This window comes from Eucalyptus grandis, chromosome 3, assembly GCF_016545825.1.
Source record: "Eucalyptus grandis isolate ANBG69807.140 chromosome 3, ASM1654582v1, whole genome shotgun sequence".
In the NCBI taxonomy this organism is placed as follows: Eukaryota; Viridiplantae; Streptophyta; class Magnoliopsida; order Myrtales; family Myrtaceae; genus Eucalyptus; species Eucalyptus grandis.
In genome coordinates, this window is record NC_052614.1 from 21,980,435 (window position 1) to 22,006,777 (window position 26,343).

Here is a 26,343-nt window from a genome sequence, read left to right on the forward strand (position 1 = left end):
CTTTTGCCAATAGAGAATGAAATCAAACGCCGGTTATTTACTTTTATCTCACTCCCTTTCTTGAGCCACAAATGCTTGTAAAGATGTGGATGATCCTCCGCCTTGAGATGCAACTTGTCTCCCATAGTGGTCGACGCAACGTTCTCACAACATCCACTATCAAGTATGACATCACGTACTTTAAAATGAGAAGTGCAGTCTTGTATGGAGTATCTTTTTGCAAAGCCAATCATCATCCTCGAGATGAGCAGCATGCAAGCTCCTTTGAATGACAAGAGCTTCTCCTTGATCTCTGTAAACGATTTCTTCGCGGCTCCTTGAATTTTCTCGGAGCAAAGGGTTGTGCTGCGAAGTTGTGTTGAATCTTCTTGGAGCAAAGGGTTGTGTTGCGACTCTCCCTGTTGCTCACCTTGCACAAGAGAAATGATCTTTCTATTAGGACACTCGAGGCGATGCGACCAAATCCATGACATTTCAAACAGTCTTGATTTATTGTTATCTTCATTTGGCTAATTGGTTTTAGATGCTCCTCCTTTGTTCAACAGGTTCCTTCGATCCCGACAAAGGCTCCTGATTCAAACTCTCTTTTCTCCTTAAGTTGCTTTTGCACCTTCATTGATAATTTGAAGCCCTAATTAAAAGTCCAATAAGGTTGTAATCGGACAACATCGGCAATTTTCAAACGAAGACCCCTAAAATACCAGCTATAGTTTGCTCCTCTGCCTCCACCACATCGCATCGTAACATGAAATGCTCAAATTTGGTGGTTTCTTCTCCGGACAACTCCTCTTGCTTCGTATTGTGGAATTTATCGAAGGCATCTTGCTGATAAGTTTCTGGGAAATGCTTCTTTTTGAGCACCTTCATTTTATCCAATGTTACGATTCACCGCTTTCCTTCAGGAGTTCTTCGACAAGTTAGATTTTCCCACCAAATCGAAGCATGCATTTCATACATCTTGGACACAAGCTTCACCTTTCGATTCTCCGCAATATTCTTATGTCGAGCCAATCAACGAAGTCTTCCGAAGCAAAAAATTCCACAATATGAAGCTCACTAAGACAAGTCTTATGTGGACAACTCCAGTTGCTTCATTTATCTAAGTGAATCGAATGTCAGGAAATGAAGAAAATATTTTATTGAGAAATGTTTTCTGTGAAACGAATGAAGCATTAAATAAAGTAAATTAAGGTGTATGACACACGTGTTGTAAGTCACATTTACGCTAAGGTCCAATATGAGACACTATTTTGCTCCTAATTCGATTTGCCCGGTTTCTTCAAAATGACTTTTGGTAATAATGATTGCGTTTTTCTTTGTTAACACGAGGTAGCAAGATGGTGTTTTCCTCAAAATTGTGGAAGGAAAAATAAATTCCTTGGAATGACATTTCTCCATAAATACGTATCGACCACAATCCATATTTTTAATTAGAAATCCTAGGCCAACAACCAAGATACAAAATTAAAAAAAACAAACCTATGTTTGACGTATCTTGTCTTAATGTAAAAGTATATAATGAAATCTTATCTAAAAATCTTATTTTTCGTAGCATGACAATGGAAAATGTTTATTTTTTACCTCTTTGAAACTAGTTGATTAATCACTCTGAAGATACGCATTATTCTTTTCCAGAATGCAACAGAAATTTCTTACCTAGGAGTATAAACCCCATCACCAATCACCAGCTCAAAGCAGTCTGCTCTTAATGATTTTTCTTCTTTGGCATTCTTCTACTTTAGAGTTGTGATCAGGGGTGAGCAAAAGGAACCTCTTGGACAAGACCAGATCGGCCGGTTTTTGGCAGTTCCTGGGGACACTAGTCCGGTTCTCAATTATATAAAATTGGAACCAATGAATTTGGTCCAATTCTAGTTTCAAGTGTGGAACCACCCACTCGGGCCGGACTGATTTTTTTAAATTTTGTATTTCCTTATAATATGTATAAAAAAAAAAACCCTAATCTATCTCAAATTTCAGACTTCACTCACGCACGCAAACACACATGAGTTGCATGACTCCCATTTCACTCACGCATGTGAGTAAGTTGACAAGAACAAATCAAAACACAACATCAATTGCTCATTCTAACCAAATTTTGCCACTAATTGGAAAAAAAATTATGTGAAACCTACAATGTTACACCTCATTCACTAATCGCAGAAACATCTTGGTTATCAAGAACATCTTCAATTTCATCTTGAACATTAATGACAAAAAAAAAAAAAAATCTGAACATGCCACTAGTTCCATGACCCACCCGGGAGCTGAACTAGATTAGTCGATCCGATTCCAGGGGCATTGGTTTGGTTCTTGATTTTAGAAACAAGGAATAGATCCTTTTGATCTAATTCTTAATTTCAAGATGGGAACCGAATCACCCGAGAACTAATCACTTCTATGTGATCTCTCATTGCATACACTTAGTACTTACTTGACTTTTCAAATCTTGGGAGAATAAGGACCGTGTCTCATTTGTACTCTCTATCAATGATGCACCCAAAGTTTGTGGGCAAAAAACTCCGAACGAGACATATCATCATACAAGAAAAATTGCCAAGGAAACGAACCGCCTTCACTTAGCCTTTTCCCGAAAATTATAAAAATTATATATGCTAGCAATTTCCAGTCAAATTTGATCAAAAAAATTAAATTGGTAAATAAGGTGTTGTTCAAGGAATTTATAGGGCATGTATAGGACATGAAATTCGAATTTCCTTTAAGAAGATCCAAATTAATTTTTGGAAAAGAGCCAAATTTGGAAAAGTCCTAATGGGGCTCTAAGAGTTCCTCAGTCATTTGCTTTGAAACAATTAAGAGACACGAAAGTTTAGTCAAGCATCATGTATGTAAAGCACCTAAAAGCGCAAACCCGATTGATAATTTGAGTGATTAAAGGATCCATTATTTTTCGGGTCATGGGAACACCACAAAGTCAAAGAATATGAGAAGGAAAATGCGAGGAATTTGGTGTCCAGATTTAGGCTTTAGGCTAATAAGGTGTTGTTCAAGGAATGTATAGGGCATGGAATTCGAATTTCCTTTAAGAATGGCCTTTATTTTGTTGGTAAAGATATTGATAAATTGACTTAGGAGAGAGATTGGATCTTGACTAATAGGAGAAGTAATGAAACCTAAGAAAGCTTTGCCTAACCCAATGGCTTTCCAAAACTCCTTAGTTGTGGGGGTTACTTCATATCGATTAAACATGAAGGTGGAGGCCATGGGATTACGAAAATGAGCCAATGCCTTCACCATCGCAATATGAGGTTCGACCTTTAGCAAGGTCGGGAGGAAACCTATACGCTTTTCCTATCTTGGTTCGAGATTCTCCCATATAGTCTTGAGATTGCTCAACACAGGGATGATGTCCAATTCAGGCTTACCCATCTAAACCTAAACCTAAAAGGGCATTCATGATTAAAACACATCGTCTTTGAAATATAAAGCGTGTGATTAAAGTACAGAAAAATAGATAATATAACAATGATAAGAAAGGAACAATGTCTTATTCACTAGACACATGGCAATCACAAATCACATGTCGCATGAACTGTGAGGTTTGCCTAAAGTGAGGGTACTAAAGGTTCAAGGGATGAATAAAAATAGTTTATCCACTACTACTATCATCAATCAGTGCTATTTTTATTGGTTGGGATGAGCGAGTTGTCTCGACCAAAGTTTTTGGGTGTACCACCTAAAATTAGGCTAATGGATTATTAAGCCTGAACTTAACTCAGGCTCTCCCAAGCGCATATCAATTCGCGACTTAGGTTCAAATTTCTTAACATGCGAATAGATTTTATATATGAGTCACCACTAATCAGTTTATGGTAAGTCGATTAGACACCTAAGTAAGATAATTGGAGGATTATTTTACTCCTACGAACTAGAGACTTTGGGTACGAGGATTTGAATACACTAGATTTCTCTAATGCCATTTCGGTACCATTTTTTTTTATTTTCAAAAATGTTTTTAATACAACTTGGATTGATTTTAAAATTTTTTTCCTAACATGTGAAATGATCATGCAGGTACGCAAACCACCAATTTAACACCAATAAAGCAATGAATAAATTGCGGGACTTACCTTGTAACAACGAAAACATCTATAATATTAGATCAGAATTCACATCAACGGTTTTAGATATGATTTCTAATTAACACGCAATTTCTTTTTGTTTTCAATTAATTAATGAGAATCATGCTTTATGTATGTATGCTACTAATCTAACATAAATTGATATGACATGGCAATATGACCCAAACTATATGATGCAAATGCGATATTTTTGTGTTTTCTTAATAAGCATACAATCTGTCCTAGAGAATAAAATTAATTTATTCTAAGACATTTTTGGTTTTTTTTTCTCCTTTTCGAAATTAAAGAAATGCAATAATTAAGTGTGCGATCTAAATTAACTTAATGACCTAAAATGACGGGCAATTTCTAATTAAATGAACCTAGCAATAATCACTAAATGATGTGCATTTCATGAACCTAATTCTATATGACATGCATATGACATGTTTTATTTTTTATTAAAAAAGAATGCAATCTATCTACAAAAAATCAACATAAACTTAAAATGAAACATGCAATTTTATTCAAAGGAATATTATCTAATCTAGATGCTATCTAAACATGCATTAAAAAACCTAACTATGCAATCCATTCTAACTTACATGATATGCAAATGCAATTTTTTGTATTTTTGGGATAAATAAAGTAATTAAAAAATAAGCACCAAATCATTCACAGTCATCAAATATATTATCCATCGTTCAAATCTAAAAATGATATCTAATCAACTTGATTATTTCGCTAATAAAATCGATAAATTGATCTTAAACCTTAAATATCAAGATATCAATTTTATTCCCGCGTGATTAATTTTCCATCTAAAGCCTCATAGATGGAATAAAAAATCCATGTGCGGTTGCGAATTAGGCAATCAATTTTAATTAGGAGAATGTCTATCACTTATAAATATGCATTTTAGATACTAATAGACATATATTAGGCAACAAAATATCCAAATCAAATTTAGATAAGATAATTACTTAATTTCGCAAGAAATATTGCCAAACTTGAACTCAATGGGATCGACTCAAGGATGGTGAGCGAGATTCGGAGCAATGGTGCTTCTCGGTGAAGGATTGCCGCGATGGGGTGTTCGTACAAGCAAGCGGCAATGGATGTTCACCGACAATGGACTCATGCGTGAGGAATTATTTTACTTCACAGCAAGACCAAAGAAACCTGCAGGTGATTCAAATTAGACCCGCGAATTCTATTGAAAAGTTGACTACCCTCTTTTACTAGGAAAATCTTTGCCCATGATTTCTCTCTTCTGTCTTCATGTGTGGTCTTTGTGAATGGGTGCAGTAGAGAAGTGAAAGCACGCGGCTCTCTCTCTCTCTACGGGTTTATCCCGTGGACGTCTCTGTTGGGTACCCCGAGAAGACCTGCAGAAGAAAAGAACAAATGTAGCGGCTGTAATTTGTGGACTCTAGATTGAAGAACGCTGTAGGAATGCCTAAGGGACTGCTAGGCTTTCACGGCAGGAGATTACGAGTTACACATAACGTCAAGCAACGAGGGCGTCGCGGCAGGGAGCAACAGGTTCACATCGTCGGAACTACCCACGTCATGGTGGTGAAGATTAGGACAGTGGCTCGTCATCTCAGTCCAGTGCGGGGTGCGGCGTTGCAGCTCGAACGAGGAAAGCGTAGTGGCAAGCGGGACAGCGGTGGGATGGCGACGAAACACCCGGTGTGGCAGAGCAGCGGGGACAGCAGATTGGGTTGACGTTTGAAGGTCTGAATGCTTGCTGGAGAAGCTGAGGACTGCAATAGGACGACAGCAGAACACCTGGCGTGGTAGATCAACGAAAATAGCGGGCAATTGATGTTAGGCGTCCTTCAACGAACTCGATAGCATCACCGAGAAAGAGCAGTGGGCGTGCATGGAGATCCCTGACGTCGAAGGAGTCCCATGGCTCTCACGATCCGCCCCCTTTCCTCTTGATTTCTCACGCGTGTTTTCTTGGCCGTATGTTCAATGTGTGCCCCCTTAAACCCTAGCGAATTAACCTATTTATAGGCCACGAATTAGGATTTTTTTAATTTTTCAAAACTATATCCACAAAGATTTTTTTTCAAAATGCAATATTTGTTTTTCCAAACATAATATTTATTTTTGAATTGAAATCTCACAAAGTTAAATTCGTAAAATCTCACCGATGATACGAGCTTAAGCCGATTTGCTCTCTTCGTGGCCTTAGCCCGACTCATCAATTTAAAGTTCAGAACCACTAATTCAAACCCATTTGTCGCCAGTCCAATAAATAAATGCAAAGAATGCAAAATAAATGCACCTAAATTTTTATGCAATTAATTTTTTTTTCAGGGATAAAATTAACCCCTAATTTTTTAATGCAATAAATGACTAAACAAGTCGCCAAAATTTAGGTGTCAACACAGGTGTATGTAAGTAATGGATTACCATGAGTATTCACTCATGGGTTCCACCCATAAACCCTCCTAAAGTCCTAAATGGGATGATAGGGATTTAGACCGCGGTTGTGTGTGGTGTTGTGCTAAAACTCGTAAACATACGTTTAAATTTTAATCATCCAGCACTTCAATATAACCCAACATACACGCATACATCCTTTCACCACCTGCAAGACAAATGGTTTACACTTACTCCACCCTTTGTAACTCCCACATACAAGATCATTTAACACGTGGTTAGCGACTTACCTCATTTTCCATGCGACTTTAACACAAAAGCGATCCTACATAAGACACATTAGTTAGACACAACAATCATTTTTAAACGGTTTCAAGTCTTCTTAATCTAGTAACCGGTCTCCAGTGGAGTTGCCAAGCCTATCGCGACCCGATCTCACCGTCAATCCTCCCACAAGGAGAGAAAGGGGAAATGTCGAGTTTAGGGATACTTGACCACGAAAGTTCCTTCACGATTCTCAATCACATGAATGTCATTACCTCACCCCCTGAACGAACCTTGTATGAGTTCACTTAATCGTCATCGTGAGTTCTCCCAAGCTCGTATCCTGCATGATAACGGAGTGTCGCAATCCTACCTTGACATCATGGTATGTCCTAACCGACGATTTTAAGGTCGAAAGGAATCTAGATGTAAAGGTGAGTTTAAGGCTATTTTTAACAACTATGATAGCCCTCTCAAGATGTTCCTCCACCAAAGATGGCATCACTTTATCTTTATCGGCTTCACCATCTCAAGTATGCTAAATCATAATTGTGAACCTTTTCTTATGGTTTATACCTCTCACGACGAATTGATTTATATGGTCTAATTGTATAAGACAACCCAGAAATAAGTTGGGAGTCATCACTAGCCTCATTTTTGGGAGTCGGACTTCCCAATCGAGGGTCGGGAGTGTTCCTTCGATTCTTTTGCAACCAGATATCTAGGTTCGGAGACTTAGGTTACGCTAATATTTTTATTAGCACCCTTTCGGTACCGAGTTGTGACATCCTTATTTTCCAATTCCGTTTTCAATAGAATGAGTCGGGCATTTCATCTATGCGCATATAGTTCTTTTCTTTGAGTTGGCCACTCACGAGGAAACTAGTCTATCAGGTAAATTCGTTAAGGAATTTTAACACATCAGACTTGAGAATTCAACTAAGCAACGACTTCTCGACCGAGTTAATCTGTAAAAGCCATTACGGCACAGTTAAAAATCAATTAGAGACCGGAGATAAGTAAATTTAACAAGGGCATGTGATCAAGTGTGGGTGATGCCACTAGATCGCACAACACTTGTCGATCGACACTGGACTGAGAGTCGCCAATGTGTCGAAGATGTACTTTGTAGCTTGAAAATGATCAACCACGGGTCAAATGCTTGAAAAATTCCTAAAAGCTACCCGGTAGATTAGGACACACTAGGATCACACCAGAATGAAATTAATCATGAATTCGAAACCAAAGTCCTGTCATGTCACAAATCATGTTGGGAACGTCGACTCATCTTCAGAGGATTTTTCTGTAAATTGAGTTTTTTAGCGAAAAATCAAAGTATGGTTATTTTGGCTCGAAAAATTGGTAAGCCCATTTTTGGTCGCACTTTTGGGATCTAAGATGGTTCTATGGTCAAGGGAAATTGTGAATTTAAGTGTGGTTACATTAGATAAATTTATGGACATCAATTTGGCTCAATTGGAAGGGAATTGAATGGAATGGAAGGAATTTGATGTACAAATATTTTAAAATTCGTATGCCATCATGGATGAGACAAATTGGACCCATTGAAAGCTTGTTAAGGAAGATTAGGGGTGAGTGGACGGTGATATCATGTGAGGTTATGATGGGACCAATTTGGAGGGGGTGTTGACAAGTGGAAGTAGCTCATTGGCTCTCAAAAAGTGGGGCTCTCCCATCAATCTTCATCTTCAACCTTGAGAACCGGTTGGGGCAAGGAAAAAGGTGAGCAGCAACTGACCGGCAGCTTCCCCCCTTCGCTCGACGCTCGCCCGCACGTCCACTGGAGGTCTCGCCATCGCCGCCCTTCTGCGCATGTTGCTCCGCCTGCCAGCTCACTGCTCCACCTCTGTCCGAGCTTCCTGGCCGTCATCCTCTACAGCCGTGCATCCAAGCCATCGTCCAACGTTGCCAGTTGCTGCTCGCCATCACCAAGGCCGCCGGAGCCACCTCCTCAACCCGCCTGAGCCACCGTCACCCCTAGCTGTCTTCCTCCTCGCCGTTCTACCCATCTTCCTCTTCAGTTCAGTCTTGAGCAGTAGCTGGAGTTCCAGCAAGTGCCGGATCTTCAAGGCCTGTTTTAGGTGTCTTACGGTCCTCGCTTGGTGCCGCCACGTGGAGGTTTGTCGACCGCCTCGCCATTGTCTTCGCCGTGAGCTCATCGGAAAGCGATTCCGGTGAGTTTAGCCTCTAAACCTTGATTAGAAGCTTAATGCTGCTTAGTTGGGTGTTTAGGCTAAGCTAAGTAAGAGTAGGTGGATTAATTAGTTTAGTTAAGTGTGGATTAGATTAAGGGGTGTGATTAGTTTATGATATAATTAATTAAGGCTAAGTAGATGTTTAGATTAGTCTAATCCTATTTAGACCTTATTGATTATTTTATATAAATTAAATATTTCGAATTTATTTAATTAATTAATAATAAAATATATTATATACATTAACAAAATATTATTATTTAATTAATTTTCGGAATAAATTTAATTATTTAATATTTTCCGGAAATTATTCCGACACCTCAAAATTATCAAAATTTCGTGCTGATCGCTGTGATGTATTCAGATTATGCAATTGATAATTGGATATTGCAAATTGAGTGTTGATTTGAAAAAATGTGGATTTTATTCATAAAATCCCACGTGTCGAGTTTTGACACCGAAATTGGATTTTAAATATTATATTAAATAGTGGGGTTTGAAAACTTAAAATATTAGTTTTCCAGTTCGAAACGTGCCCCCACACACGTGAATAATTTCTTGGGCGTTTTTAATATGAATAAAATAGGTCAGGATCACTATTTAATTAGAAGCCTTGAGTAAAATGCAAAGTATCCTAAGCCGAATATGAATTTATTGTGTGATGATTAAGAGGAATTTGTCCTGAGTAGTTGAGTCAGACTTGCCCCTATATGAGATGCCCCACTCAACGGATGCGGGTCGCAGTCGATTCTAGGCGCATGCTCCTTCAGGAACGCCGTCAATGTAATGACGAAGTCATGCTCTAAGGTGGGAAGATTATGCCTGGCTAAACGCCAGTAGATAGCTGAATTGCGAGTAGGCTATGCTCATGTGTGGTAGTGAATAGCAATTGGAATGCATGTTGAGTGCTGTTGATTATGTGAAAGTGATTGTGCTCCAGTTGTTAAGTTCTTATTACTACATGTGATTAAGTGTTATGAATTGTACTAATTTGCAGGAAAGTCTTGAAGCAAGGTAAGTCTCATAGGTGATATGGCTAAGCCACCCTTAGACGTATTTCCTTTCTAATAGGAGTTTAGGGGATGCACTTGCTGAGACAATGTCTCACCCCATTGTGAGCCAAATATTTCAAGACCGTAGATGGCGATAGCCCCGGAGCGTTATGGTCTTCCCGTGCAGATTACCGAGCAGGTGCAAAGTTTTCCTGATCTTGGGAGTCATTGGATCTATGAGCTTATTAGGACCAGTGTCTGGATCAAAGAGGCATTGTTTGTCAGGGTGCCTCATCAATACAGGGCATGGTTCCGCTTTGGAGCCAATGGTTTCAGGATCGGTCCTCTTAGTGGTTTTGATATTCCACATGTTATGATTGAGGCCATCCTAGGGGAGGACGTAGTTGACCCTCTTGATGGTAGAGTGGAGGACCCGTCGTCTCCAGAGGTTAACGAGTCGGAAGTGAGATCAGTGAATAAGTCCGACTAAGGGTTATAGGATTGTTCCTTCTTTTTGGTAAACCGATCTTTTTGTAGGCTGACCCTTTTTGGTGTACATAAACTCTGACCATTTTTTGTGTACGTAAACTCTAGTGTTAATATAGCATGTTTGATTATGAATGGGTTTGTTTTCTGCTTTCCTATCCCGTGAGCTTTTGTCCAGGGTTTATAATACGTTCCGCATGCACATTTTAAAATGAATGGGCTTGGCGACACTACTTGGAAATGTCGCAATTGCATGACCATGAAGGGATGTTGGCGCGTATAGCATGTTATGTTTACCTAAGGTGTCCATGCATTTCTTCTTTATTTTTTCAGGATTGTTTATCCTAAACTAGGTGATCATGTGTGGTTGGGCATTTACATGCTACTTTATTGTAGAAAATGGGAAAAGAAATGAATCAATTGAATTGAAATTGCGAGACAGTAAGTAAATAACCCAAGAAAGCAGTAAATCTATAATGCAGTCCTAAGAAAGAGAAACGAAACTAAAGGACAATAAAGAAAAATCTCAAAACTCGTCGGGCTTTTATACAAAAACAAGAATCTGAGACAAATGTCGGGAATAAATAGTACAAAAGCATAGTCAGATTAGACATCAACTTTTTCACCATCTTCATGTCACCTCCATCTTCAAGATCCTAATCTAATATCTAGTCTAAGGATTGTAACTAGGCACATACAACAGAAAAAAAAATAAGTATACACGTCAAAACAACCAAAAGCATAGCATCATGCCAAAGTCAATCAATCAAAGGAAGTTTAATTCACAAATTCGATTTGATCCTCAGGTAGGCCTTTATAGTTCATGCGTAAGTCCCTCTAAACCACTTACTCGATTCATTTTATGACTTACAACCACTATTGATCACTTGTGTTCTCGTATGGCCAATAATACTTATAAGTCCCTAACAAAACGTTCTATATCATTCCCAAGATCTACCCTTGGTATCATGTATCGGCCCTAACATACATCTAGAAGTCACATGCATGAATTTGAATAAAATATGCATACAGGTCTTTTGAACCTTATTTCTCAACTAATCAAACAAGAAAGTGAACCGTCGATAGGTCACTTATTACTAAGGGCATTTGCCAATCACGAACACGGGCGTTTCTAATGAATGACGTGATTATATACATGAGGGTACATGTGATATTTCAAAGACATTTTCTTGAAATCATCCACAAAATTTTTGAGACAGAGTGATGTCTCGCCTATGGAAAACATTCAATTGTCAAGGCTAGCTCGGGATTCGCATAAATGCACTCACAAGTATCGCAGACATTTTGAATATAATCCAAACCATGACTTTCACAATTATCAAATCAAGATTTAAAGAATTTTGAAAATATTTCGAACTAAGGAATACCTAGGTTATTGAGATTCTGGGTAAGGATTTTGCAGAGGTTACGCAAAATGAATTTAAACCAAGGCTGGCACCTTCATTCGCCAAGAATATGCATAGGAACTTGTAAATAAATTCGGTATAGAGAATTAGAAGAGGATGGACACATCCATGCCTCATTCTACGAAGTTGAACAAATATCAAAAGAGTAAACCTGTAGACCCAAAGTTGCATAGAAGCATGCTAGGTTCACTCCTCCCCTTGATTGTATGATGTATCTAGGCCGGATATATAATGCATAATGTATGTATGTGTGCTTGATACTGATCTAATCCTAAAGAATCATATTTTCATCATTGCGGAGAGGATTATGCAATTCATTGAAACATTTCCTAACCTCGACTGATCTTGGTCGTGCTGACCTTCCATGAATGTCTTCATTCGCTCGTTCCTTGGAGTGGTCCTTGTATGGCATACATACTGCCATTTCCCGTAAGGTGGGTGAGGCCGGGCTTGTGGGTGTGACCTGGAGCAACACAATGGGCTGGTTCACAAAAATTCGCGATCTTGCCTAATTTAATATTCCATGCGGACGTCCTATTTTAAGTAAAAAGTGACCCTAGTCTCTGAAAACTAAAGAAATGAGAAGTCTAGGCATACATTATAGACGTGTTTGCTTAGGGGTTAGATTCCGATTTACCGGCGAATTTAAAATGAGAAGGAGATGTTGGGGCAAAACAGTTAGCTGTCAATAACAGATACCACCGGTGACATTACACCATAAATTCTTGGGCGTGGGTAGAGGATCCCTCGAGGGTGGAGTAAAAATGAGTTGTAATGAAATTAAGATGCAAGGAAAATTCTAAATAAGGATTTGAAGTACCGTCGTTTTCTTAAATAAGGCCCGAAATGATCAAATCATCTCAAATAAAGGCCCAAAATGGCCAAATCGTCTTAAATGAGATCCTTTGGCTAGCCAGTGACTATTCCGGCCAATGAAGAAGTGGTACTTGGTAAAAAATTTGTAACTATATATTTTCTTCTTTTTCTATTTTCTTTTCTTTTTCTTTTCTTTTTGATGGCCAAGGGAGGTTGCCTACCTCAGGTGAGGGCAGCAAGGGCATTCCTTACCAGATCCAGCGACAATAACCCTCGCCCAACATTGGCAAACGCAACCCTCGACAACCCTCGCTGAACCTAGTAAGGGTAGCCCTTGTTGGCGTTAGCCTAGGCGATGGCGGCCATCACCCAACATTGGTGAGGTGGCCCTCACCCAAATCCAGCGACCTCCACCATGGATGGTGGCGGGAAGGGTCAAAGAAAAAGAAAAAAATAGAAAAAAGGAAAGAAAAATAACTAAATAGAAAAAAAAAAAAAAAAAAAAAAAAATTTCAAATAAGGATTCGAATTGTAGCCATATTCTCAAAAGAAGGTTTAAAGTGGACATTGTTTTTTAGGGCCTCAAGTTGGCAATTTAGTCTCAAATAAGGCCCTAGCTTCACCAATTAACCATATCTTGTTCACGTTTAGGGGCATTCTCGTCCACGTACTATTTTTTTTTGTTTATTTTTCTTTTTCTCTTTGTTTCATGTATTTGTTTTCTTTACCATGCGATAGTGATATTTGAATATATTTTTGCTAACAATCAATCATAAACAACATGATTAGTAGAACGGTGAACTCCTGCAGATAAAGAAATAAACCAGTGCCCCGTCCAATGGGGCAACGGCGATCAGCTACATGTAAGACAAGTGTAATAACATGTTGAGTAGCTCTACTTTTCAAGTTGAATCCGCACAATTCGTAACCCTTCTTCATGTTGGTGCCCCCTTTCACTGTGAAACCATCAAGATATCAAATGTCGTTTCTCCTACAACCTGGGATTTTAGAAGTCAATAAGGATGCGGGATAATTTTGACTCAAAAACAGTGCTTAGTTGCCCAATTTATCCTTCACCAATCTTCGCTCTACCTCATCCAATTCAAAGAAATGAAACCAAAGAGCTCTGTTCTTATATTCCAAGTGGAGAGGTCCTTTGCCACCATTTCAGAGTCATACATAATAGAATAGTCACTATCAAGCAATGCCTCGTAAAAGTACTCTTCTTCCTCAACTAAGTCGACCCCACTATCCATTGGCACGCAAACCTAGGGGTGTCAATGGGTCGGGTCTGGTCAGATTTTGTTGTTACCCAACCCGACCCGAAACACAAAGGATCACACATTGTGACCCAACCCGAACCGACACGGAACACATTAGAACCGACCCGAAACTCATTAGACCATCCAATGTGTTCCGGGTTGGGTCGGGTTGATGGGTTTCTTGCTTTTTTTTTTTTTTTAATGGGAACAGGTTATTATAAGAACCTGATTTTAACATCCATTCTTGCGAGTGATCAATCTAAGTATTTTTAACTGATAAACACTCAATAGCAGAGCACCAAGTAGAAGAACAAAGAGCAGTGAAGAAAAAATTCCAAGAAACCTAAAGCTTTGGCACTTCAACCTGTTGGGCAGGTTCCATATCCAAAAGAAAACTGAGTTTTTATCAAACTCATCCATAAGACCACCGCAAATTCCTTTTCGATTCTCATGATTTATGAAGAGACAATTACATTTTGCAATAGTAAGTATCATTCCAGTAACACCAGTATCATTCCAGTAACACCTACCCGACTAGCCACATTAATGAAGTGCTGAATTGCAGAATTCAACTTAAGTTCATGAAAGACCAGCTACATCGTGCTCCACTCTAGATACTCCAAAGAAACATACCAACCTAATACTGCAGTGATGAAGCTGCTTCATGCTAATCCACATTGTTCACTTGCTTTTTCTTTCTCAAAGGTATCAAAGTACTGATAAATGATGGTGACGGCGAGAAGAATCCCGGTCCCTGAGCCTATTGCCCCCATGAAATTTGCCAAAACAGTCAGTGCGCCGATGCACATGCCTCCAAATGCTGCAGCAGTGGGAATGTAGCGATTGAGCTCTTTCTGTAAGTTTGACTCACGATGGCCTGGCATCACCATTTGTTGTTCCTAAAATTGACAAGGAAAGAGAGATGTTAGGGAAAAGATGGAACTGTGCAAATCTGCATGACAAAAGGTGCAGATTAGGACCAGCAGACAATTTTGAAAGCAATTAGAATTTACCAAAAGAAACGACAAAGAACAAGTCATAAGTAGGTGGCTCCAGCAAAACACAGAAACATGTGGAAGATGCAAATCAGCTTATCAGAGATTTAAAAGCTCAACAAACAATAGGGATAGTAAAAGATGATTGTCGAAAAGGAAAAGCTCCCAATGAACTTGATAAATCCAGGGTCACTCGAGCTAAACGTACATAAAAGCCAAACAATTGTGGCCTCAAAATGCAAGCACGCAACTCTTGATACCCCATTATTTGAAACATAAGGTTGTTTCTCATTCAATTATTAGCAGACTCTGTCAAGAGAAATAAAGTTTCACACACTTCATACCGTGAGCTGTCTGGCAACATCTTTAGCAGAGGATCCAGAAACTTCAATCCATGTTTTGGAGAACAGTGCACAAGCTGACAACATAAACACAAGATAGAAGAGCGCATGGAAGGGATTGGCTGCCATATCAGCCAAGCTGCAGGAGGATAGAGCAAAATGTCAACTGGTGAGTTTTCAAATCAACAAAGCCAGACTGAACATCATTTTTCTAAAAGGAACAGATAATCACCTTGATGGAGTGGTGATATAGTAGGCGATAACACCAACAGGGACAGATTGGCCACCTGAGTACTCAGATTCTTTCCATTTACCCAAAAGGTTCACAATGAAATTTCCACTGTACTTCCTGTGAAGCAACTGATGCCAACAACAAAGACCACAAGTAGGAAACTTAGCACGTGGATATAATTTCGCCCTAACTCAAATACAGCCTCTTGAATTGAGAGAAGGATGAGCAGAGACAATAAAAGGTCCTCCAAACGACGAAATGGTTCAATTTTCATGAATTAGGCTATGAAACCTAAAAGCTAGGACAAGCAACACCAAGCTAGCAAATTAGTGACCAATAGAAAGAACGAGAATATCAGTTCACACCTAACCTAGAGAGAACATAACCAACTACTTCAATATCAGAGAAGACAAATATACCAAAAGGTTCAGCAAAAAACCAGTCAAAGTCACAACCTCAAAAGTTATCACCCAAGAAAAAAACTACCAAAGTACACAGTCATCATCCTAGAGAAGTCACAGAAACACGTTCAGAGCTCCAAAACTATGAAATCACATCCACAAATCCCAGCTCTCAAATCAAGTTCCGAAATTGAATTGAAAACACAGAATTCAACCGCAAGAAACATAACAACGACCAGAAAAGGGAAACGAGAATTAACCCAAAAAAAAAAATAGCAGAGCCTGGAAATTTCTCTCCTCTTTTTCCTCTTTATAGAAAAACAGTCAAATTGGCTTACTGGGAATGAACTGCGAAGGCCAGCTTGGTTGGCGGGGCACATAGCGGGAGGCTGCTTGTCGAAATTGTCCATCTGGGTATGCAGCATTTCGCAATGGGAAGGCCAGGGCCACCCGTGCCCTTATCGCCAACGATGACAAGCTTGAAGCCCGGGTGATTGAACATCTGCTGATTCGGCAAAGCCTGAAAGAGACACGCAAGGGAAACAACAACAATTAAAACAACAAACCAAATGAGATCGAAAAAATCCAAATTTTGCGATCACGTAGCCAGATCGCTCAGCTCCAGAACCCCAAAGGAAACAGCATCTGACCCGGACCCAAAAGCTCGAGAAGAATCACAAAAAGAATCGAGATTCAAGAAGACCCAGCAACAACCAGAACGCGAGCTATTGATATAAGAATGGACGCGCGGAAAATGGAATGATGAAAAGGAAGGAAAAGCACATAAACCAACCCACCATTGATGATTGCGAAGAGGGTCGGGGATTTTTGGTGGATCGCAGAGACGGAGAGAATCTTGAGTAGGTTCGAAGCAGCGAGCGAAGTGGGAGAGGAAAGTGCAAACAGCCGTACCGGGAGGCTTCGGATGGAAGGGAAAGTGTGATTTCCCCTTTCTCTTTTTTCTTCTAACAGCCGATCGGCAAAAAGAAACGAAAAAGCCGGAACGAGAGACGGATCGGGAAAGGTACCTCGGCGGCGAGGTACTCGAGGACGGCGGAGAGGTAGACCGGGGCCCCGGCGCCGACGCGCTCGGCGTACTTGCCGGCCTTGAGGAACCGGGCGATCCTGCCGCGGGAAGGGATTGGTACCGGCAGCTAGGGTTCCGGCGTTGAGACGAGAGATGGAGACCTGGACGGCAACGGCGAGGCGGAGGCGTCTCGATCGGAGGGCGGCAGCGGAATCCACGATAAGCGCAGTCCTCGGAGAAGAAGCCGAAGGGGAGGGGTTTTCGAAAACACGGCTACGTCCGTTTGTGTTTGTTCTTTGTTAACGTGTTCCGGGTCGAACACTGTTCCACACCCGAACCCGACCCGAAACATGTGTTCCGCTTGTTTTGGACACGCATGACAACCATGTTCAGGAATAGTTTTAGAACAGAAATGGATTTTTATATTTTTATTTTTAGAAGAGTTCTAAGCAAAAATAATCATTTAAGTAATGATACAAAATTTCTACTTAAAAATAAAAATTCGTTTGATAACAACTCAAAATTTCTTCCTTTTGGACGGTAGCGGCGACGATCGACGACCTTTAATATAAAAAATAAAAATAAAAATGATTTAGTAACAAAAAAATAATGAATAAAATAAAATAAAATAAATCATAAAAAATAAAATAAAAATATCATTTTATTTATTCTATTTTATTTTATTTTACGAATAAATTTATTTTAAAATGAATGAAAATAAAAAATAAAAATAATTTTATTTGGCAAAACACTCGAGGCAAATAAAAATGATTTATTTTTATTTATCATAAATAAATTATTTTCAATAAATTTAATAATTTTTTAATAAAATAAAATGATAAATAAAAATAATTTATTTATTTTAATAAATTTATTTTTATTTTTAAATGAATAAAATGAATATTTTTATTTTTATTTTTAATAAAATGAGGAGAGGCGGAGGAAGAGGAGGAGGCAAAGACGTAGAGGAGATGAGGGAGGACTCACCAAAATTATGGTTTAGTGAAAAAAATTATAATTTCTCTTCCGAAATCGAAGTAGAAAATTTTAGCTTCGATTTCTCTTCAAAACTTATTTACGGAATATAAATCTATTCCAGAAATAGAAAACCGAATAGGTTTATCAACGGATTTTCTTCGAAACAGTGCGGAACGGAAAACTATTTTCGGAATAAATTTTGGGTTGTCATGCACCCTCTTTATGTCTGTTACCTGAAACATGTACTCAACTTGTTTCGTGTTCGGGTCGGGGTCGGGGTCGAGTCGGGTTGGGTTTTTTTGACACCCCTACGCAAACCATTAGCAAGGCGTCTCTTAGTTCAACCCAAAGGAGGCTTCTTCATCTCTCAATGTGAAGAATCTCGTGCTTCCTGCTGCAAAGGAAGCAGAATCGATATGGACGAACCGATTTGGTTTTGGCAAGATGACCCCAGAGGAGGTTTGTGAACGTGCATTCATCTATCCCCTCTTGAGCGGCAGATTTAAAACGCTCGGTCTCATGCATTCATTTCTTTTGCAGTTGAAACAATTAAGAAGAAATCACCGGGTGATGGTCTTTCCAGGGACGACTGTGCTGCACAACACAGTTCCCGTGTTCCCTAAAACAGAGAGTAGTTGAATCAACATATGATTCCTGTGGAAAAGTTTTTAGGGGGCGACACACAGTTTTGTGTCGGGTCATAAGTTGTATAGGGTTGTGAAATTTTTTGTATACGGTTGTTGAATATCGCCGATTAATCTTTTGAGAGTGTTAGGAATTTTTGGCTGCGTAGCGAGGAAACAGGAAGCGGGGTTTTGGAGCTGGGCGAGAGACAGCTAGAAATTTTTTTGCCAGCGTGTTTATACTTGAAATCACAGAAGATGATGGCGTAGAGAAAGGAAAAAAAAAATGAAATGAAAACATGAAACAGAGAGAGAAAGAAAAGAAAAATAAAGAAACCAATGTACTTGGATGAGAATGCCCTCGGATATGGACAAGTGTTGCAACCAAATTTTCGAATGAACTACCTAGGGTTTGGTTAATGGATTACTAAGCCTAGACTTAATTCGAACTCTCCTAAGCCCATATCAATTCGCGTTCAAATTCTTAACATGCAGATGATTTTTAAATTAAAAGTCGCATCTAATCTATTTTTGGTGGATAAATTAAAAACCCAAGTAAAGTAATTGAAGTTTTACTTTACTCCTACGAACCAGAGACTTTGGTTACGGGGACTTGATTACGTTAGAGAAATCTAACGCCCCTTTTGGTGCCTTTCTCTTTTATTTTTGAAAAATGTTTAGCAAGCAGCTTAAATTGATTTTAAATCTATTTCCCTAACATGTGAGGCGATCATGGGGTGCGCAAACCACCAATTTAACACCCAAGCAGTAAATAAATTGCAGGATTCACTTCATAACAACGAAAGCATTTGTGTTATTAGATCAGAATTCACATCAAGAATTCTAGATATGATTTCTAATTAACATGCAATTTCTTTTTTGTTTTCACTTTATTTAATAAAAATCATGTGATGCATGCGACATGGCAACATGACCTAACTATACGTCATGACTAAAGTAATTCATAAAGAAATGCAATGATTAAATGTGATCTAAATAATCTAATTTTAATGACAGGTAATTTCTAATTTAAATTATTATAATTCTATATGACGTGCAATTGATATTTCAATTCCTAAAAAAAATGTAATCTATCCTAGAGAATGAAATGAATCTACTCTAAGACAATTTTTATTTTTCTATTTTTCATGAAATTTGAAATTAAGAAAAATGCAAAAATGACCTAACTAGATTAAGCCTCTATCCAACTCAAATAAAGGATTAGGTTAGACTGAATCCTAATTTAAACTATGACATTATCTTAACCTAGCAATCTCTAATCTAAGACGCATCCATCTAAAAATTGACCTAAACTTAAAATGAGACATGCGATTCTATTCTAAAATCATTTTTGTGTTTTTTTATATAAAATTCGAAATTTAAAGTTGGCAAATAATTAACACGCAATTTAAATTAATAAACAAAAGTCTAACATACTAAATTTATGTTTTTGGTATTTTTTATTTAAGAAATTCGAAACATATAAATTTCCTATTCTAGACATGCAAAATAACCCAAGTAACATCCTAACATGCATCTAATCTAACTCAAATGTTTTTTTTTTTGTTTTTTTTTTCTTTTATGGGAGCAAACAAATAAAGGCATCAAGAACAGCACGACAACAAATCCGGCAAAATATCATGCGTGTCCATTTAATTTTGAGAAATAAATTGACGAATCATATCTCGTGCATGAAATCGAATTTCCAATTTTTTAAATAAAATCACGAATCGTATTTCAAGCGTGAGATTGAATTGGCGATTTTCCCGTTCGATTGCGAATCAGATTTTGGGCATGAAAATCGGACTATCAATCATATGCACGTTGTGAAATTAAGGATCAATCCCTAATTTGAAAATATGCTTGATATCTGTGGATACGATATCATCATTTAAAGATTTGCACAAGATAGCGATTTCGCAAATTAGACAATAAAAATATATGAAGATCAATTTGATGAAAATTATTACCTAAATTTGCAATATTGCTCGGATACCGTTTCCAAACTTAGATGGACAACAAATCACACGAATTGCGGTGGTGATGGCTCTGAGCTCGGTGGTGCTGGCGGGACTCATGGATAGCAATTCGTGGCTAATGGGTCGGTGAACTAAGCACGACGAGGGGGCTGATCAATGACCACTTTGTCAAGGCTTCCGATGCGGACAATTTCTCTGGGAAATCTCTGGAGGTGACCGTGAGTGGCCGAGTCGTCAAGCAGCTGCGGTGCCGCTGGGATCCTTGGCAATTGACCGAACAAGTCAACAGGAATTCCCCCTGCCGTGGACTGCCTTGATTCGTGGACGGTGGAGGTGTCAGGGAATTGGCGTGGCAAAGCAACAAGAACAGCAAATTAATTGATGTTGGGTGGCCTTCACGAACACGATCCCAACACCGAAAAAAGATCACTGTCGTCGATGGAGTCTCTCACGATCCACCTTTTTTCTCGATTTCTCAAGCGCGTTTCTCAGTTTTAGTCGTGTATCTCAACTGTGGCGTCCTTTCTTTTTGTGCGAGCGTTGGCTTCTTCGCCAAGGGACTTTCCGCAAAGACCATGCAAGAGAAGACGATATCCACCGCTTCAGCACATCACTCCCCAAATTTTCTCCAATTTTGCCACCAATTGGATTGAGATGCTTTAGTGAAATTCTCCACAAGTCTATGCACGTCCTCCTGCTGTTGTGTGGACAGAATATGGTCTTAAATTTAGCCCAGAATTTTCAAGGGAATCGTGTAGGCATTCGGAGTGTGCTGCTTGTGTTGGTGTCTTTTCTGCTTGGATTCTCTTTACAAATTCTCTCCCTTTGACTTGATGAAACTTGGAACGTCGTGGAATGCTCGCCGAGTAACCGACACGTCAACATAGACAGCGGCAAAGAGGGCTGCAACTCTAGTGTCCGATGCTGAGACGTGTCAAGGCACGTTTGCAATGGGGTTGTCGTCAAGGGGCAGCGGCGGCGTCACCGGTGTGGGCGTGATGATGGCAAGGCGCGACCCTTCTCTCTTATCTCACGTGTGTCTGTGTATTGTGAGATCCCCCTCAATGTGGCCGTGTTTTCAATTTTGCGTGGCCCCCCTTTTTACTCGATCAAGCGGCATTTTATAGTATGATCTTATTAGGGAAAGAAAATTTCCGCACGAAATCTTTAATGACCATGCAATTTCTCTCATTTTGAGGCAAAAAAATATATCGTTCCATATATCCTAGTTTGATTATTTTGATATTTCCTCTGAAATCTTCCAATCTCCTACGAAATATTTCACTTAATGTATATATCGCATAAATATATGAAATGTTTATCGAATATTGGAAGGATATTACGAATCTTTTCTAAAAATATCAAATAAATCAATTGTCGATCATTAGAGAACAACGGGCTTAGGCCAATCATCAAATTAAAGTTCTGCACCATCAACTTGAACCCATCTGTCACCAGCCCAATAAATAAATGCAAATGCACCTAAATCTATATGTCACGCAACTAACTATTTTTTTTCAAGGATAAAATTAACCCCTAATGTTTAACGCGATAAATAACTAAATTGGTAGCCAAAATTTAGGTGTCAACAACAAGATTTGGCCAGTAAATGAAGTCAGGCTCAATTTGAAACTAAATTGGCCACTTGAAGTCCTTATTTAAGACAAAGATCACTTTAACCCTCTTTTGAGAATATGGCTCCACTTCGAATTCTTATTTGAAATTTTTCTTTGAAAAAAATTTAAAAATAAAAGATGAAAATGTCCTTCAGTCTGAGAGATTAGGCATTTTTTTGAAATTGATGTACCTCTCTTCCAGTGCTGCTACACCCCTCTAATCAAGAAGAAAATGTGAATCAAGTTATGCGGCTCTTCTGCCTCTTGATCAAGCAGCTTCTCCTTTGCAAAAGGCAACTATTCCTTTTCTATCTCTTACTAAGACTCTTACCTAGGCAAATGGCAGTTTATTTTCTTCTACTTTGATCGGTGAACAACCAAACTCTTGGGAACCTTTCCACCTCCAAGATGTGATGAGTCAACATCAAGGTGCCAAACAACTCCATCAATAAGAGCTCTTGGGAGTCATCAGTCTATTATCATCAACATACCTTTGATCTGTTAAGTGAGAGCCCTTCCACATGGGACTCCCATATCACTATGGTCAACTTTCGTCTCTATTCGACCAATTAGTCTCATAATTAGGCAGGCTTATACCATTGTGCTCACGAGCAAAATCTTAGCTTGAGCCTCCCTTCACACACTTTTGTTACTCTTTAAGAGGCATCCGGCCACTTCAGATTTTTATTTGAAACAAAATTTATTTTAAGCCCTTATTTGAGAAAATAGAAGCATTTTAGGCCCTTATTCAGGATATTCCTAGTTTTTACTAAAATTGTCCAAAAAATTCTAACCTTGTTCCACTTTTGCAAATTCAATCCTAAACATTTTCACAATTTGTCAATTAAGTCAATCCAACCAATTTTGATCAGAATTTGTTGACGTTGTTGCCAACACTGGCCAAATAACCAGTGCTGATATAGATAATTTTTAATAATATTTTGCAATTTATTTTTGATTTATTTCTTCTTCTTCTTTTTCATTTTACTTTGTTTTGGCAGTAGCTATGGCCAGCATTGACCATGGCTAAGCAAGTTGGCCTCGCCCACCACGGGTGAGGCACAGCCGAGTGAGGTTGACCCTCGTAGGGCTTGTCCTCACCTAGGCAAGAGTCGACCCTCGTAGGGCTAGTCCTCACCTAGGCGAGAGTCAACTTCACCCAAGCCAAATATGACAAGGCCAACCAACCTAACCTCCAATGAAAAGAAAAAGAAAGAAAAAAAAATCAAAAAAATGAAAATATGATATATATATATAATATCCATGATAGAGCCAACCGTCATATGTGGTATTACTAGTTTCACATTAGTGACTTCCAGTCAAAATTAATTGGATGAACTTAATTGATAAAAAATGAAAAGGTTTATAACTAAATTTACAATATTATTTATAACTGAATGGGTAAAAGCACAATAAATTTAGGACTTTCTAGATAATTTTTCCATTTTACTGAGATATCGGCCGAATGAAGTTTTCACTTGCTTGGGCTTCAGTGCCACATTAAATCTTAATTATCGAAAAAATTAAATTATCAGGCGAGAGAATGTGGCTATGTATTAGGGACATATTAAGGCATTGTGGTATACAAATTTAATAAAATAAAGGAAGGTAGAGACGATATTGAAACAACTCTAGCACAATCCACGGGTATGTTAACCGAAAGTAAAATGATTTACATGCCCAATCATCGGGAGAATTACCAAAAAAGTCCTAAACCTATTGCAATTGTGCCAATTCAGTCCTAAACTTTTTTTTTTGGCCAATTCAGTCCTAAACCTTTTACTTTTGTTCCAGTTCAGTCCTTCCGACCAAAATTAGTTGGCCGGCAATGACGTGGCAGCCGGCCGGTGCCGGCGACTTTTTTTAATAATATTTTATTTTTTTAAAATTTTTATTAATTTTTTATTAATTTTTTTCTTTTTCCTTTTTTTTTCCTCCTCCCCCTCCTCCTTCCTTGGGCTCGCGTAGCCGGCTGGCCGGTCGGTCGCCGACCGAGGCGATCCGGCGAGGGATCCGGCGAGGAGGCCTCGCGACGCGACGGCGAGCCCCCTCGCCGTCGCTGGGGTGCTAGCTCGCCTCGCGCCGCCGGGCGGCGAGCCCTCGCGGACGCGACGGTGAGCCCCTCGCCGGATCGGCGAGGGCTCGCCTCGCCCGGCGACCACGAGTCGAGCCCTCGCGGATCGGGCGGGGGCCTCGCCGTCGGCCGGGCGCGAGCTCGCCTCGCGGTCGTCGGCGGCGAGGCCCCCTCGCCGGATCGGCGAGGGCTCGCCCGCCTGAGGGCGACCGCGAGTCGAGCCCTCGCCGGATCCGGCGAGGGGGCCTCGCCGCCGGCGCGCGAGCTCGCCTCGCGGTCGCCGGCGGCGAGCCCTCGCCGAGACGCGACGGCGAGCCCCCTCGCCGGATCGCGAGGGGGCTCACCGTCGCGTCTGGCGAGGCCTCCCGCCGGAGCCCAAGGAAGGAGGAGGGGGAGGAAAAAAAAAGGAAAAAAAAAAAAATTAATAAAAAAATTAATAATTTTTTTTTAAAAATCAAATATTATTAAAAAAAAAGCTGGGCTGCACCGGCCGGGTTGCCACGCACCCGGTCGGCTAATTTTGGCCTAAGAATCAACGGAACAAAAGTAAAATGTTTAGGACTGAATTGGCCAAAAAAAGTTAGGACTCGAATTGGCACAATTGTAATAGGTTTAGGACTTTTTTGGTAATTCTCCCAATCATCTAATGGCCATTAATTTTGAGCTTCCGATGCCAAACCAACATCTAAATTCATTTCAATCGCAGTCCAATTTGAGAAATAGCTTGCAAATCTCAATCCTGTCGGATCTCAATATACCTCAAATTCACCAAATGCATCCACCCTCCCCATGGATAATGTCCAATCGGCACTTTGCCGAGAACACCTAACGATTTGCATAAATCACCTTCTAACTCTCAAAGACTTTATGAAGTGTAATCTATCTTTGATTAGATGGATCGGTTTAATATAACTCTTACTTTTGCCTCTAGGGAGCAAAGATCATCGGTCTTATGGACGGAGGGGAGTAAATAGTTTAATCTTGCCCTTGGCTTGTGAAGGGAAGAAAGGCTACAGGGTATCTGACATTGATGACGAATGGATGGTTAGGCCGACTTCGAGCGAGGAAAGCTAATTCAGTAGTTGATTTGGGAATGAGTCGAGCAATTGAAACAGGAGAATAAATGCAGCTTCTTTAAATAATCAAATTAAATTTCAAGCTGGTCGATTGTTTCAAAGTAAATAAAATGCCGATATCAGGTATCATCTGCTGACTGGTCCCCTCACTTTGATTTTCTGATGATGCCGTCTCGAGTCCGAACAGCGAACCCAAATCGCACTTAAAATCAACCTCCAGCTCATTTAAACTCGCGATCAATGACTCTCCCTCCGCAGTACCAAACTGCCGCTAGCTCAACATCCCAACAAATTTCTAGAATTCTAATTTCGAAACTACTGAGATCAAGCAAAAAGACCAACCGAAAGAGTGACAAAAGTACGAACCCTGACAAAGCAAAAACCATAAGAGTAGAATGAGTGATCATATATTTGTGATGTATAAATAACAAGCATAATGCATTCGAAAAAAATATGCATCTTTTCTCCATGACTCTGGAAAATATCATTTCATATTTATTTTTTTTCAGAAAGAGATAAGAAGCTTTTTTTATAATTTTCATCCTTGAGGTGTGTTCTCAAATATAGTCATTATGAAGCAAGAAGCTTATTTTATAATGCTAATTTGCTAAAGTGCCTTCCACACTAGGGGTGAGCAAAGGTTCAGGTAAAATTGGAACTGGCTCAATCAGCTCTATTCCAAGCCGATTTCAAGGAGAATTGATTTAGTTCACGATCTCAAAAATTTCCAGATTGATCAACACTAGCTTGATTCTCGATTTCGGCCTTTGAATTGGCAATTTTATTGAGAAATGAGACCAACCAAGGTGTCATAAGGAATTGGCTCCGGCCCTGCTCGTGAGTCTCCTCAAGTAAATGATGTAACGTCTAGGATTTTGGAGTACATTATGCCTTTGCCAATACTAGTTTCAGCTTTAGATTGGAACCCATCCTACCCTGTAAGACTAATGAACTTCAGCTTGTGAAAAGATCTGAACTTATTTTGGTATCATCGTAGTCGGGGTAGATGACATCACTCAAGCTCTTTAGGTTTTGAAGTGGACGATTTCTTGTACATGC

At 39.4% G+C, this 26,343-nt stretch overlaps 1 protein-coding gene across 1 annotated transcript; it reads right to left on the reverse strand.

The window, feature by feature from the left end:
* Window positions 1-14,342: 14,342 nt before the first annotated feature.
* LOC104447337 (protein transport protein Sec61 subunit alpha) lies at window positions 14,343-24,999 on the reverse strand. Its single transcript, XM_039309446.1, has 7 exons — window positions 24,967-24,999; window positions 16,940-17,211; window positions 16,308-16,431; window positions 16,250-16,276; window positions 15,511-15,638; window positions 15,282-15,417; window positions 14,343-14,841 (listed from the first exon to the last, which is right to left on the reverse strand). The coding sequence occupies exons 1-7, from the start codon at window positions 24,997-24,999 to the stop codon at window positions 14,605-14,607; spliced, it is 957 nt and encodes a 318-aa protein (XP_039165380.1). The 3' UTR covers window positions 14,343-14,604.
* Between the last annotated feature and the right edge of the window lie 1,344 nt (window positions 25,000-26,343).